The sequence below is a fragment of the Heliangelus exortis genome, chromosome 6 (assembly GCF_036169615.1).
Source record: "Heliangelus exortis chromosome 6, bHelExo1.hap1, whole genome shotgun sequence".
NCBI classification, from domain to species: domain Eukaryota; kingdom Metazoa; phylum Chordata; class Aves; order Apodiformes; family Trochilidae; genus Heliangelus; species Heliangelus exortis.
The window spans coordinates 1923246-1936974 of NC_092427.1; the positions used below are offsets into that span (position 1 = coordinate 1923246).

At 43.3% G+C, this 13729-nt stretch overlaps 1 protein-coding gene across 1 annotated transcript; it reads left to right on the top strand.

Annotated features, from left to right (window-relative positions):
* Positions 1–852: 852 nt before the first annotated feature.
* Positions 853–13478, top strand: MMADHC (metabolism of cobalamin associated D). Its single transcript, XM_071746371.1, has 8 exons — positions 853–898; positions 1075–1123; positions 3263–3407; positions 4749–4966; positions 7901–8006; positions 8802–8932; positions 11781–11867; positions 13167–13478. Exons 2-8 carry the CDS (start codon positions 1115–1117, stop codon positions 13359–13361), a joined length of 891 nt encoding a protein of 296 aa, XP_071602472.1. The 5' UTR covers positions 853–898; positions 1075–1114; the 3' UTR covers positions 13362–13478.
* The last annotated feature ends 251 nt before the right edge of the window (positions 13479–13729 follow it).

Here is a 13729-nt window from a genome sequence, read left to right on the forward strand (position 1 = left end):
AAAAAAGTATCAAAAAAGCTCACACAAACAAAAGAAAAAAAACCCCAAATCCATGAGCTCAAAGGGCAGCTCAAGAAAGGGGAAAGTTTGGTTTAAATAAAAGCTGAATTTTTAACTGAACCTCGGATCCTAAGGTGGGGAAAGGAAAGCTTTCCACAACGAAATGGAGATAGATAGATAGATAGATAGATAGATAGATAGATAGATAGATAGATAGATAGATAGATAGATAGATAAGGGGGTTTATTCCTTGAAGAATGCTTTTATTCTTATTTCGTAAAACAATTCTTTGAGGACACGACGTGAGACCCCGCTTGGGAATCTTCAGCTCCCGTCTTCGGGCTTTTCTCCGACGGAAAACTCCCCTCCATTTCCTTCAGTAACACCAACCCCTTTTTTCATTTATTTTCCACTTTATTGTATTCCCCGGCACCAGCAAACCCGAACCGGGACCGTTTTGTTTTGTTTTGTTTTGTTTTGTTTTGTTTTGTTTTGTTTTTTGGGGGGGACGACGGTGTCAGCCCCTTCTGCGTGACGTGACTGACTCCTGCTGCTCCCCACGGGTACTGCACCCACGGGGAACCCACGGGGACAACCCCAAGAGTCTGAGAAGCCCCGGAAGGAGCCGTCTGGGGCACCCTTCGCCGATCTGACGCCTCAGAGACCGGCGGTACCGGGCCGGGCGGTACCGGAGCTGCCGCTCCCTCAGCGCTCCGAAGCCACCGCCCTGAGGCCGCCCGCCCAAACGGCCAGGACCAATCGAACGCCAAACGATCGTCGGCGCCGCTCTCCGCCCGCTGCCGTTCGAGGAGTCGGCGCATCGATTCGCTCAGCCTGTGGAGGCGGGGAGTGCGGGGCGGGAGGGGAGGGGGCGGCCGGCGCCATTTTGCAGGAAGAGGTGAGCGGAGCTGGGGGGGTTTTGCTCATCCCCTCCTGGCTTTGGGAGCTTCTGCCGCGGCCGCTTGGCTTGGAACGGGCGGGTTTTGTGGGGAAAGTCGTCCGGGAGATAGGGAGGGTGGTGGTGAGGGGCTGTGAGGGGTGACGTGGAGGCCATTGCGTTCGCTTCTCTTGCAGGGCAGCCGGGCCTGTGGGTGAGGGGAAGCCGCTGTCTGCGATGGCAAGTGTGAGTAGTCTGAGGGTCCCGGGGGAAGGGAGGCTGCAAACCTGCCCCTCGGCCCGGCCAGAAGGCAAATGGGGGCTGTGTGAGGCGAGAAGCTTGTGGTTGATTTCCCCTAAAAGCTGTCTCTAAAATTGTTGTGTTCAGAGGGGATAAAAACTTCAGTGACACCAAGCTGCGGTTTTATCCCAAGGCAGGGGGATCGCCATCCTTCCACCTCGGCCTGAGAAGCCAATTTCTGTGGAATAATCAAATGGAGGATGAAGTAGGTTTGTTTGGGGGGGTTAATGGCAGGAGTTAAGATGAAAGCCAGGGTGCTGTCAGGCTGAGGACTCAAAAAAAGGGACTCAAACTCCTTTGCTGGTACAGCCCTGCCGCGGAGACGTGAACGATTTATTGATTTCAGGCTTATTTATTTCACTTGTGTGCTGTTAGGGTTGTAAATATTTGCATGAGTGAGCTCAGCATTGCTCATTAACACCTGGCATCTGAATGTTAAGTGGGAAAACGCTCTTTTCATGTAATTACCTGCCAGCTCTAATTGTTTACACCTCTCTTACCTCTGACATAATCACTCTGCAAACAATTTCAATACTGCTTTTACATAATAGAGGAAAAAAAAAAACATTCAGATGGAGACAGGTCCTGGTGTTGTTACAGGAACCAAATGGGGCTTTAGAAGTACCCAGCTATAACCAGAAATACTTGATTTAAGGCAGAAAGTCAGCTCTGCCTTGGTGCAGCTGAGTCTTCATGGTGCTGGTGAAACTTACAAAGTGTTGTATGTTTACACACAGTAGTGTGTAAGATTTTTACTGGCTTAAGGCCTGTAACTTTGCACGGTTTTTAGCTTAAACATACAAGTAGTACCATTTTCTCATTTATTTCTTTTGGCCTTGGTGTGTACATATTTAGTGCACACACACCATAAGCTTTTACCCAACCAAGAATTACAGCACTTCAGGAAGTTCCCTTTGGGCCAGTTTCTCAAAAGAATTTCTTTCCCTCACCTGGAAAATAAAATTCTAGAGAAGGTGGGATTGTATTTTCCAGTAACGCATGATTTTGTGCAGCTCTGCTTGTGTGTCAGCCTTGTGCTAGTTGTCTTCAACTTAATTTTTTTTTTAAATTAGGATTTTAACTTTTCTTCAAGTGTATGGTTATTTTTCATATGCATGAAAGCTGCCAGTCTGTTTTTAAAGCATAAAAAAATATATTAAATTTTTAATTTTAATCACATCACCTGAGTAGTTCTTGCTTAAAAACCTCAACCAAACCCCTGGTAGTAGTTTCTTACATTACTCCTTAAGATGCTGTCATTGGGCCTTGGAGTTAATCCTCATGAGCTCTTTGGGGCCCTGTTGCATGCTCAGGGAGTTTTTATTGCATCATTTTCTGTTTGCTGAGGGGCTGAATCCCTTTCTGATGGAATCAGCAGCAGAGCTTGAAAGTGAAATCAACAGCAGAGCTCTGGGGGGTGCAGCAGAGTTTCTGGTGTGTTCCCAGACCACAGGAAGGGAAAGCCAGGAAGGTTTTATGGCTTATTTTGAGCACCCTGCTGCTCTGGTTGCATTAAAGTTTGTTTGTAAATACCTGAGTGTGCAAATCTAACCAACCCTGGCTGCTCCAACTGCAGGGCTGCACCTGGGAGGTGTTGATGGATTTTTAAAGCAAAAAAAGCAGCTGAAATTATCCCTTTAGCTGTTTTGATCTGCATTTCTCCCTGCTTGGGAGCCTTCTGAGGCCAAAGTCTTTACTTAATTAGAAATATTTCTAAGTATTTCTGATAATCAGTGCTGTGATGGAGCTGTGACCATCAGTGACATGCATGGAAATAACCATGGGGACAATCCTCATCTGGAAGTTTATTTTGGGGGGCTTGGAGGGGCTTATTTAAACTTTTCAGGGTTTTTCCTCCTCACGTGTAAGTGTTACTGTAACTCTTCCCTCACTTAAATTACTACTAGTAGTAAAATACAAAACTAAGCAGAAAGTAATTAAAAAACTTGATTTTCCAGGAACACAGTTGCTGCTAATTGAAGTTATAATTTAATTACTGAGCCAGGCTTTCACAAAGCTGTCCTTAAAGTGGTGGTTTTGCTAGCAGGATGTAATGCTTGTTTTGTTTTGTTTTTGCCTTCTCAGGTGCTCTGTAACAGAGCAAGATTGGTCACCTACCTACCAGGGTTTTACTCCTTAGTCAAGAGAGTTGTAAATCCCAGGGCTTTTTCTACAGCAGGTTCCTCGGGCTCAGATGAGCCTCACGTGGCTGCGACTCCTCCTGATTTGTGTAAGAAAAAGCAAATTCTTTTTCATTTTTGCCCCTCTACTCAGCTCTGGTGAGACCCCCTCGCCTTCCCCCTCTCTATCCCTCCATCCTTGCACTAAAGAAAGCAACGTGTGGGTTTGCAAAAAGCACCAGAAATTCCCCATTTTTTTTCCATCCGGAGCCTGGTGAAGATTGTATCTTTGCCAAGCTGTGATGTAGCTGTGCTTGGAGAGGATCCTGTGAGTGCTGGTTTCGTGCTCGTGGGCACTGAGGGTTCAGCCCCACAGAGCAGGATGGAGGCTGGGGTCCCAGCACCACATCTGAAGCAGCTCAGTCATGAGCTGCCAGACTCAAATCCAGGAAGGAGTTGGATCCCAGCTCTCTTTTCTCCACAACAGACTCCTCAAAGCTGTAAACTCTGGGCCCAGGTTGATGCAGGCTCTGGGAAGTTCTCAGTCCAAAGGCTGCTGCTTTTATCATAAATAGTCTGGAGTCTGGATTGCCAGGAAGGTGACCAGGAGCCAGCAGTGTGCCCAGATAGCCAAGAAGGCCAATGGCATCCTGGGCTGGCTCAGGAACAGCGTGGCCAGCAGGTCCAGGGAAGGGATTCTGCCCCTGTGCTCAGCCCTGGGGAGGCCACAGCTTGAGTCCTGTGTCCAGTTCTGGGCCCCTCAGCTCAGGAAGGAGATTGAGGTGCTGGAGCAGGTCCAAAGGAGGCACCTGGGCTGGGGAAGGGATCCAGCACAGATCCTCTGAGGAGAGGCTGAGGGAGCTGGGGGTGTTGAGGCTGGAGAAGAGGAGGCTCAGGGGAGACCTCATCACTCTCTCCAACTCCCTGAAAGGAGGTTGGAGCCAGGGGGGGGTTGGGCTCTTTTCCCAGGCAACTCTCAGCAAGACAAGAGGGCACAAGAGGTCTCAAGTTGTGCCAGGGGAGGTTTAGGTTGGACATGAGAAAGAATTTCTTTCTGGAGAGGGTGCTCAGGCATTGGAATGGGCTGCCCAGGGAAGGGGTGGATTCTCCATCCCTGGAGATATTTCCAAAGAGCCTGGATGTGGCACTCAGTGCCATGGGCTGGGAACCACGGGGGGAGTGGATCAAGGGTTGGACTTGATGAGCTCTGAGCTCCCTTCCAACCCAGCCAGTTCTAGGATTCTATGATTTGATTCGTGTGACCTTTGCACCCCACATAAATCTGGGAATCCTGAGTTTGCTTTTTATGGCAGAGCCCTTTTATTTCCTGTGTTGTGGTTACTTTGTGATTGTGATACATACAAGTATATGGGAGAGGTTTGTGGTTTTTTTTTCTTTTTTTCTCCATTCTTTCTAAATGTGACAGCTAAAGCAAGCCTTGACTTTTGCAGGTCCAAGAACTGTGTGGCCAGATGAAGTAATGGGTCCATTTGGGCCTCAGGACCAGAGATTCCAGTTACCTGGGAATATTGGGTTTGACTGTCACCTAAATGGCACTGCTTCTCAGAAGAAAAACCAAGTTTCAAAAAACCTGCCTGATATATTAGCAGAGCCTTCAGCAAGTGAAAGGCATGAATTTGTAATGGCACAATACATCAATGAATTTCAGGTAGGAACAGGCTGCTTTTCTGTGTAACTGGTATTTCTTGTCTATGAGAAACAGGAGTGATCTTTCTGTCTCCTGAAAAAGATATTGTTGAGTTTTCTGGTTGTTTTGGAAAGATGAACTTCTAGTGGGTTGAGCATAGGGTTACATACAACCTTTCTGAAGCTTTTTCTTTCATGAAAAAAGGAAACATTTCAGGGTGTGGTGTTTTGACTGAGCACTGCTTAGTGAATAACAGCATTTCAGTAATGACTTCATTAGCTGGGTAGCAGAAAACTGCAGTTTTCCAACTTCCTCTTTACCAAATCTCCCCACCTTCTAGCAAGAGGAATCAGTAGTTTGTTCAGGATTTCATGTAGTGGGTCTGGACTCTTGTCTGCTTGGTTCTGACAACCACTGCCTTGGCACAGAGTACCTCAGGTCTGGCAGTGAGGCTGAGTTTTGGCCAGGGCAGAGCTTGCAGTGAGTCAGGTGCAGCATTAGCAACCAGCAGCTCAATCATTACAAGGTTTCACAAGCTGGTAATTGCTGCAAGGTGCTGACTCCACTTCCCAGGCTCTCTGGGTTTGGGTCTTGCTCAGACTTTGGAACTGGACTAGCAAATGGCTCTTGTGAAAATGCTGCGTGGTGATTTGTTTGGAAATGCAGCTTTGGATTCCAGAGTGTTTGGAAATTGTGAGCTTCTGTTGATGCTGGTTTTCTGAGGTTTTGTGTTTGGTTTGGTTTTTTGTGTTTGGTTTTTTGTGTTTGGTTTTTTGTGTTTGGTTTTTTTGGTTTGGTTTTTTTGGTTTGGTTTTTTTTGGTTTGGTTTTTTTGGTTTGGTTTATTTGGTTTGGGTTTTTTTTGGTTCAGGTTTTTTTTTTGGTTGGGTTTTTTTTTTTGGTTGGGCTTTTTTTTGGTTGGGCTTTTTTTTTGGTTGGGCTTTTTTTTGGTTGGGTTTTTTTTTGGTTGGGTTTTTTTTTTTTGGTTGGGTTTTTTTTTTGGTTGGGTTTTTTTTTTGGTTGGGTTTTTTTTTTGGTTGGGTTTTTTTTTTTGGTTGGGGTTTTTTTTTGGTTGGGTTTTTTTTTGGTTGGGGTTTTTTTTTGGTTGGGGTTTTTTTTGGCTTTTTTTTTTTTTTTTTTTTGTGTGTGTTTTGTGGTTTTGTTTGGTTTGTTTTGAGCTGTTTTTTTTCTGTTGATGCTCTTTCCACCGTGTGTAGATCACACTTTTTGTTAAAAGCCCAACAGAAAATTCCAGTCTGGTTCATTGAGTTCAAACCAGGTGCACTGAGTGTGTGCTCTGGAGTCAGAAATAAAGAATTTAACACCCAGTGCAGCTGTTTCTCCAAAAAGGGACAGGAAACTGGAAAGAGCAGGGGCAGGTTTGGCAATTGGGATTCAGGAAGTCAAGGAGTCAGCTCAGCTTTGTACCCCTGGTGCTTGGGAATCCCTGAGCAGCTTTTCCCTCTGAAAATCCTGAGCTGCTCAGCTTGGGGGATGCCCCTGGTTTGAATGATGGGATCAGCTGGATCCAGGAACCACCCGTGGGTTATTGCAGCAAGCAGGGGGAAAGCTCTGAGCATCCTATCCTGATATTTCCTGGTTTCATCTGAGCTGAATAAATGGCCAGAATCACTGGATGGGAGCATCACTACATCACTGTGTGAGTGGTGTGTAGCTGGCTGGAGTGGGAGTAGCAGACAGTGAGCTGGAGTTCTGGTTAGAGCTGGTTACTTTCCATCCTGTAGTTAGGAAAAAAAAGTTTAGCAGCCTAACCAGGTGGTTTCTCAGGCTCAGTACCAACTGCTCTGTCCCAAAGGCTTTGTAACCATAAAGCAGGATATATGAGAAAAATATTAAACTACTGTTCACCTCTGCTGTTTGCCTATTGCTGTGTTTGGGGGTTTTTTTGCTGTTTTGTTTTTGGTTTGTTTGTGGTTTGTTTTTTTTCTTTTGGGGAGGGGGGGTGTTTTTTTGTTTTGGTTTTTTTTTTTTTTACTGTTCTTGAATGTTTAATTTCTAGAACAGTGCCAGCTGTGCTGGGTTTCCAGTGTAGCAGTTTTTCTTCAGGGAAAACTTTGAGATACCAAGAGGTGGCAGGGAGGACTTATGTGCTACTCAACATTGTCCTTTCAGTCTAATTAGAGAAGCTTACTGAAATTCTGTGTAAATTAGGGCAAAGTTGGAACTAGAAAATCTGTATTTGAGGATTTCTATGCCTATTACATTGCAGTTGCTATCCCAGAGGAGGCAGCTGGGAGGCAGCTGTTGTTCCTTCCTTTTAAGGGTATTTTAAGCTTGAATACTGTAAATCAAATTTGTAGGTGCTCCATTTGTAGCATACCTATAAGAATCTGGTTTGGTTTATTTTAGGTTTTTTTTGCTTTGATGTTTGTTTTGGTTGTTTTTTGTTTGGTTTGGCTTTTTTTTAGAAACTAGAACTAAAAATCTGTAAAGAGTAAAGAAACTAGAACTAAAACTGTTCTGCTTTTTAAGCTTCAACAGCTAAAAATCCTCTAGAACTGCTGCATAACTGTTGAAGTTTTATTCTGGCTCAGATGATGTCTGAAATTCATCAGCTGCTGCTGTATTGCATATTTGAGGATGGTTTCAGAAGGGTATTTTTCCAAAATTTCCCTATTGGTTAAGGCTTTGGGATAATATCACCATAAAACATAAAGCTGGAAATGTCTGCTTAGTTGAAGCAATAGGTATTATTTGTATCTGTTCCACTTCTAATATTTGAAAATATTAATAATTAAGTTTTGTCTGAAGAAAGTGTTTTACAAATTACAAATAATTTGTATTTGTAATACCTCATTAAAAAGAATCTCTCTGGAAGTGCTTGGGTGTGTCAGTGGACATTTAGTCACCAAAACAAAGTCTGGTATACAGAGTTATTCCTGTTATTTATTAATGAAGGGGAAAGTTACAATTTTTTTATTTTTTTTTTTCTCAGGGTGCTGATGTTCCACAGAAGCAGCAAATAAACAATGCTGAAACTTACTTTGAAAATGCAAAGGTAGAATGTGCAGTTCAAGCTTGTCCTGAGCTCTTACGAAAAGGTAGGTTTTCCCCCCTTTTTTTTTTTTCCTTTTTTTTTTTTTTGGGACAGCTTAGAAATGAAAACATTTTTTAAATGTATAAAAAATAAGTAGAGGCTCTGACATAACTGACGCCACACAGTGGAATAGGAAAGGGCAATCCAGAGGTGATATTTTACAACAGAAAAATACATGCTAGCAAATGAAGACTGAAACCTTTCCTGGGTGGAAGTCAGAGACATTTTAATTCCAGATCAGCTGGGGAGGGGATAACTTCTGGCTGCTGCTTTAGTGTCAGGCAGATTCTGGAGCTAATTTACTGCTGACAAAGCTCTGAAAAAATAGGGTCTTTTGGCACTGCTGCTTAGTAAAGCAGCAAATGGAGATGATGAAACTACTGGAAAGCATCTGCTTTGTATCTTCCTTTAGCTTGCTGAGGGAGGAGATGACTGAAATTAAGTTGGAATAAAACTTTGTAATTTTAAGTGTCATATACAGAAAGAGAAAAGAGACTGGCTAAAATCTTGATGTAGAGCAGACTTCAGAGAGTAAGACAGAATTAATCTTATGACTTCTGATTTTGGGTAGTTCTTTTCCCACCCTCCCTGAAAAGAAAACCCTGTGAAGCCAACTTGTGCCTTTGGTGCTTTTCCTTTGCCCTTATTTGTAGTGATGGAGGGGGGAATCATGATCCTGGGCCCACAGTACACTGCTGAAAGATTTAATGTAATGGCATCTAATTTCTACTGAAAGATTTCATGTAAAAATCCTTGTGCATCATGGAAGGAGGCTTAGGCAGTGCTGCTTTTCTTTTAGACTTTGAGTCAATGTTTCCTGAAGTGAATGCCAACCCTCTGACAGTGTTAACTGTCACCCAGAAGACTGAGCATGACATGACTGTGTGGAGCCAAGAAGTGGAGGATGAGAGGGAAATGCTCTTAGAAAATGTGAGTAGGTGACAGTTCCATCAGCCTAATTTCACTTGTAGATGAATCCTCTGTCAACCATGTCTGCATCTTGGTCCATTTCTAGCTCTGGCATTAATATGCTGTATTTTTTTTTTTTTTAAAGTATTTTTGAGCTAACTCTGTGTTCTTGTACTGCTAAACTGGAGAGAACCTTTTCCAGCTTTGTAGCTTTTTGACTCCGTGTCTCATAGAACTGCTGAATTCCTTTTGTGAGGTGAGTCAAAAATAAGCTGAACAGTTGTGAAATATTCAAGTATTCAAGATTGTTCTTCTGTTGCAGTTAAAGCACAGCAACTATTGCCTTGCCTTCAGTATAATATAATACTTGCTTTAGTATAATATATTCTGTAGGATTTCTCTGCTGGCTTTGTTTTTCTGCAGTGTAACAGAGATTCCTGCATTGAGTCTGTCCATGAGTGTCTCCTTTTTTGTCCAAAGTGATTGCTCTGGTTTGGTTTTTTTCCACTTCTGATAATGGGAATGCCTAACAACTTTTAACCCGATGATTCTTTATTACAACATAACCACCTTTATGGGCTTTATCTTTTTGTTGTGGTGCCACTAGAGGGCTCTGTAAAAACTGCTTTATTTTGCCTCCTTCAGCTCTTCCGTGTGTACTCCAGGAGGTGTCAGTGTTCACCGTTCGTTTCTTGGCACCTCAGTGTGGTTTCTAGCTCTTACCTGGTACAATATCTCTAAAACCAGTACAAATCCAGCTGTGGGATTGCCATCTAGACAGGGAAGGTCATACTGGTGCTAAAAAGTAGACTGGTAGTGTCCTTTTTCTGTCCTGCCCCACAAAACAAGGAAGCAGCAGGCTAGACATGGAGATCACATACAAATTAAAATTCCCTCATTGAATATGCTCCTTTTTTTGAATTATTTATGGTCTGTTGGGCTTTGGCATTGTAATCTGGTCTAATTATATGTTAATTAACATCTTTCTTCCTTGGGCACCTCCCTGTCAAGTCTAATAGAGTCATTGGAGGGGTGTTAGGATGTTGGATGTAACCTCCCAGCCTAAAGGTTACTAACAGCAAATTCAGAAGGAAATGGGCTGTTTGGTTGCTTCCTGGCTGGTTACAAGAAACCTTAAAAATATGAATGTAGTGTGAGAGGTTTGTGCTACAGCAGTGGGGGGGATGCACAGCCAAATCTGGGGGTTTGCAGTAGTGACTGGCAAGTGCTGATTAACCTCACTCTGAGGGATTCCTGGATCCAAAAGATGGATGGGATCAGAAGGGCTGAATTCAGAAGGCTTCCTTCTTTTTGTGTCTTCACTTCCAGTTCATCATCAGAGCCATCAAGCCTCAGAATTACAGAACAAATTACTGGCAGAGTTCCCCTCCCCTGATTTGGGACCATGAAGGGCCTGAAGCTGAGAAACTGAAATAATAATTCTATAAATTTGAAACCTGCAGCTTCTCAGGGCACTGATCATAGAGAACAGTCCAGTTTCTAATGAAAAGAAATGAAGTATTTTGTGAATTCTGAAGTTAGAGGTATTGTTTAATGATATTACCAAATTTCATGTGCCAAGAAATGAAATTAATTCTGTTTGTGCTTTTCTCTAGCTCAGTCTGTCCAGCTGTTTAGATTTTTGCACTTGGACATGTTCTCCTCAGACTGCATGGGTGGTTTTACCACCATCACCTATCTCACCTTTTTTAGGGTTTTTTTCTTAGCTTTGCAGCTTCCTTCCCAAGTTTTCTGCTGGCCCCCAAAACGTGGGTTGGAAACTGCTGGTTTGGGTGATGAGCAGCCCATAACTGAGCTCTCTTGTTCTTGCTAATGTCTGTGGAAAAATGTGCTGTGTAATTTGTAATTATTTTGTGCCCTGTGGTGTGAATGCAGGGGAACCAGAGCACAGCTTCAGATCTGCCTTCTGGAATATTCTATAACAGACAAACAGATAACTACAACTCAACACCAAAGATTTTTTTTTTTTTAAAGAAAAAAGGCACTGAATTGCTCAAATGAGCTGATGTAAAGAGTTTGCTACAAAAGAAGTCTTTTTTAACTTGTCTCTTCAGAAAAAAGGGAGATTTCTGATCACATGTTACAGAACAGGGAATTTTGTGGCATGTTGCTAAATTGAAAATAATGTTTGAAAAGAATGTTCCAGCCACATCAGCTGCTGTCCAGCAGTGTCCTGGAAACAGGAACTACAACCCTGATGGTTGAGAGGCTGAAATCACCATTCACCCTGCACACCAGTTCACCACAACAATGAATTGGTGTAGATTGCTGTAAAAGTCCAGTGCTTGTGGATCTGTTTGCTCTGATGAGGCAAAGCTAAAAGGTTCTTTAAAACCATTGGCACTTGACCATTTGTAGTGCAGGAAGAGCTCCCTAATCCTGTCCTGTTGGCTGAGGCAAGACTTTGCAGCAAAACTGGGTTTGGTATATTTATAAAAATACTTTTACTGCCACATTTAGTGTCAGATTTGTGGAGTTCAAGTGTAAACTCATGGAAATAACACAGAAATACCTGAAGTAATGGTTGACTTCTTGAAGAGCCTGACAGGTATGATTGCAGTTGCATGAATAATGAAAGCAATTAGGTTATTCCTTGTACAAGCTGCTAATCCATTACTGACTGGCCCAAGGAACACTGTTAAACCTCAGATGATTGGAGTAGCCTAATATGCCATTAATTTTAATCCTTTTAATATTATTAATAGTTTTATTGAAAGCATGTTGGATTTCTCATGTATTAGTAGAGGCCCAAAGACTTGGGCTTGTTCATTTTCAGAATGTGATGTGGCTGTATGCAAAAAACTCCCTTGGTAATCCTTCTTTCCCTTTTTTTTTTTTTTTCTTCAAGTTCATTAATGGTGCCAAGGAGATCTGCTATGCAATTTGTTCTGAAGGCTACTGGGCTGACTTCATTGATCCCTCCTCAGGACTGGCAGTAAGTTCTGTGCTCTCTGGAATCTGCAGTGGGCACTGCTCTCTTCTACCTAGCAGTGAGATTTGTATTTTTTTTACACCTCAAATTCAACCTTTTTATTATGCCTCAAAGCTGTCCCCATAGGATAATCCCTAAATTAAGATAGGAGCCTTCAACCTGATCCCATTCTGTGTCAGCTGTCACTGCAGTTGGCACTGTGGAGAACATTCTTCAGTAAAAAAGTTGAATTTTAGGTAACTGTTGAAGTTTTAGGCCCCCCCAATCTTCTTGGTCACTGCACAGTTGTCTGGTTATGCCCTCCCAGGGTAACTTGGTGGTCCTGACACCTATTTGTGTAGATGGAGAGTGTTAAGGGGTCTCTTTCCTCTGGTTAATAGTATCTTTGTTTTAATGAGAAGAAATGAATCCCTTGTTCCTGGTGAACAGTGCTGTCATTTGTCTTCAGATGGCATCAACTCTCTGGAGGAGCTGGCAGTTTGCTGCCAAGACATCTCTGAAGCCTTAAAACTTACAAGGGAGAATTGAGAGAGCTCCTATCCAAGCATGAGCTCAGAGGGATTTTTATCTCCAAGCTGACTGTTCAAACCACACCAGAGTTGAAGGTTGTCAGGGCCAGGCTCAGCTCAGTGGGGTTTTATTTAAACCCCTGTGAAAAGGCAGTGGTTTAAATTGCAACAGGGCAAAGAGGTTCAACAGGATGTGCATAAGGTGAGCAGGCAAGTGAAGGCTTGAAGGAATCCCAGAAATTCCATGTGTTTGGGGAAGAGTTGTGGACTGCTGAACCACTTAAGGTTCTGTACTGGGCTCCAGCTCAGCAGTAACTTCTTCACAGATAACTGGTTCATCAGGAGCTTCCTCCTGAGAGAGAACAACTGAAAAATCAAACCCCATTTCAAATTTACCCCAATTCTTCCTCTTCAGAGCTTCTTTCCTTAGAGGGGACTCACCAGAAAGGTACAGCTCTCACTTGGGCTGTTTCTCAGAAGGGCTCTATCCATCCTTTCCAAAGCAGCCAAGTTTTTTTGATATGTATGAAGGGTTAGACACCCAAACACACCCTCAGAGGGGAAATTTTCAGCTACAGGGGCTGAGTTCCCAGTGTTTGATTTCTTGAATAAAATTGTTGCTCCCTCCAAGAGCTGTAACGGGTGCTTCAGAACTTACCTTTTCCTTCACACAGGGATAACTCTGAGGTGTTAAATGATCTCAGAATAATTTTGGACATCATTAAATAACCTTGGCAGAATCTGTGACAAATTCTCTTTTATTTCCTCTCCCCCTCCCCCCTCCCCTGTGCAGTTTTTTGGACCTTACACAAACAACACCCTGTTTGAAACAGACGAGCGCTACCGCCACCTGGGCTTCTCTGTGGATGACCTGGGCTGCTGCAAAGTTATTCGGCACAACATCTGGGGTACCCACGTGGTTGTGGGGAGCATTTTCACCAATGCTGAGCCTGACAGCCCCATCATGAGGAAACTGAGTGGGAATTAAGGGTTTCACCAGCTCCTTCCACCCTCTGCGTTCTGTTACTTGATGATTCTCTCCAAGCGTTGTCAGGAAACGCCACACCTTAAAAGTCTTCTTAGATAATAAAGTGGCTGGTATTTATTTTTAGTCTTTGTGAATCTCTTCACCACATGTGGCTTAGAATATTAATTAACATTCTAACCTTCATGTGCCACAGGAATTTGAAGCTGTGAGTGACTTTAAAACCTGTACATACCCACCTGCATGTCCTCTGAACCGTTTTGTCTCTCAGTGTCTGGCAAATCTGGGCTCTTGGCATTGAAAATCCTGATGTCACTGAAGGTTTTAGGAATTCTGCCACTTCCTGGAATAGGTAAGTGGCAAAAAAAGTG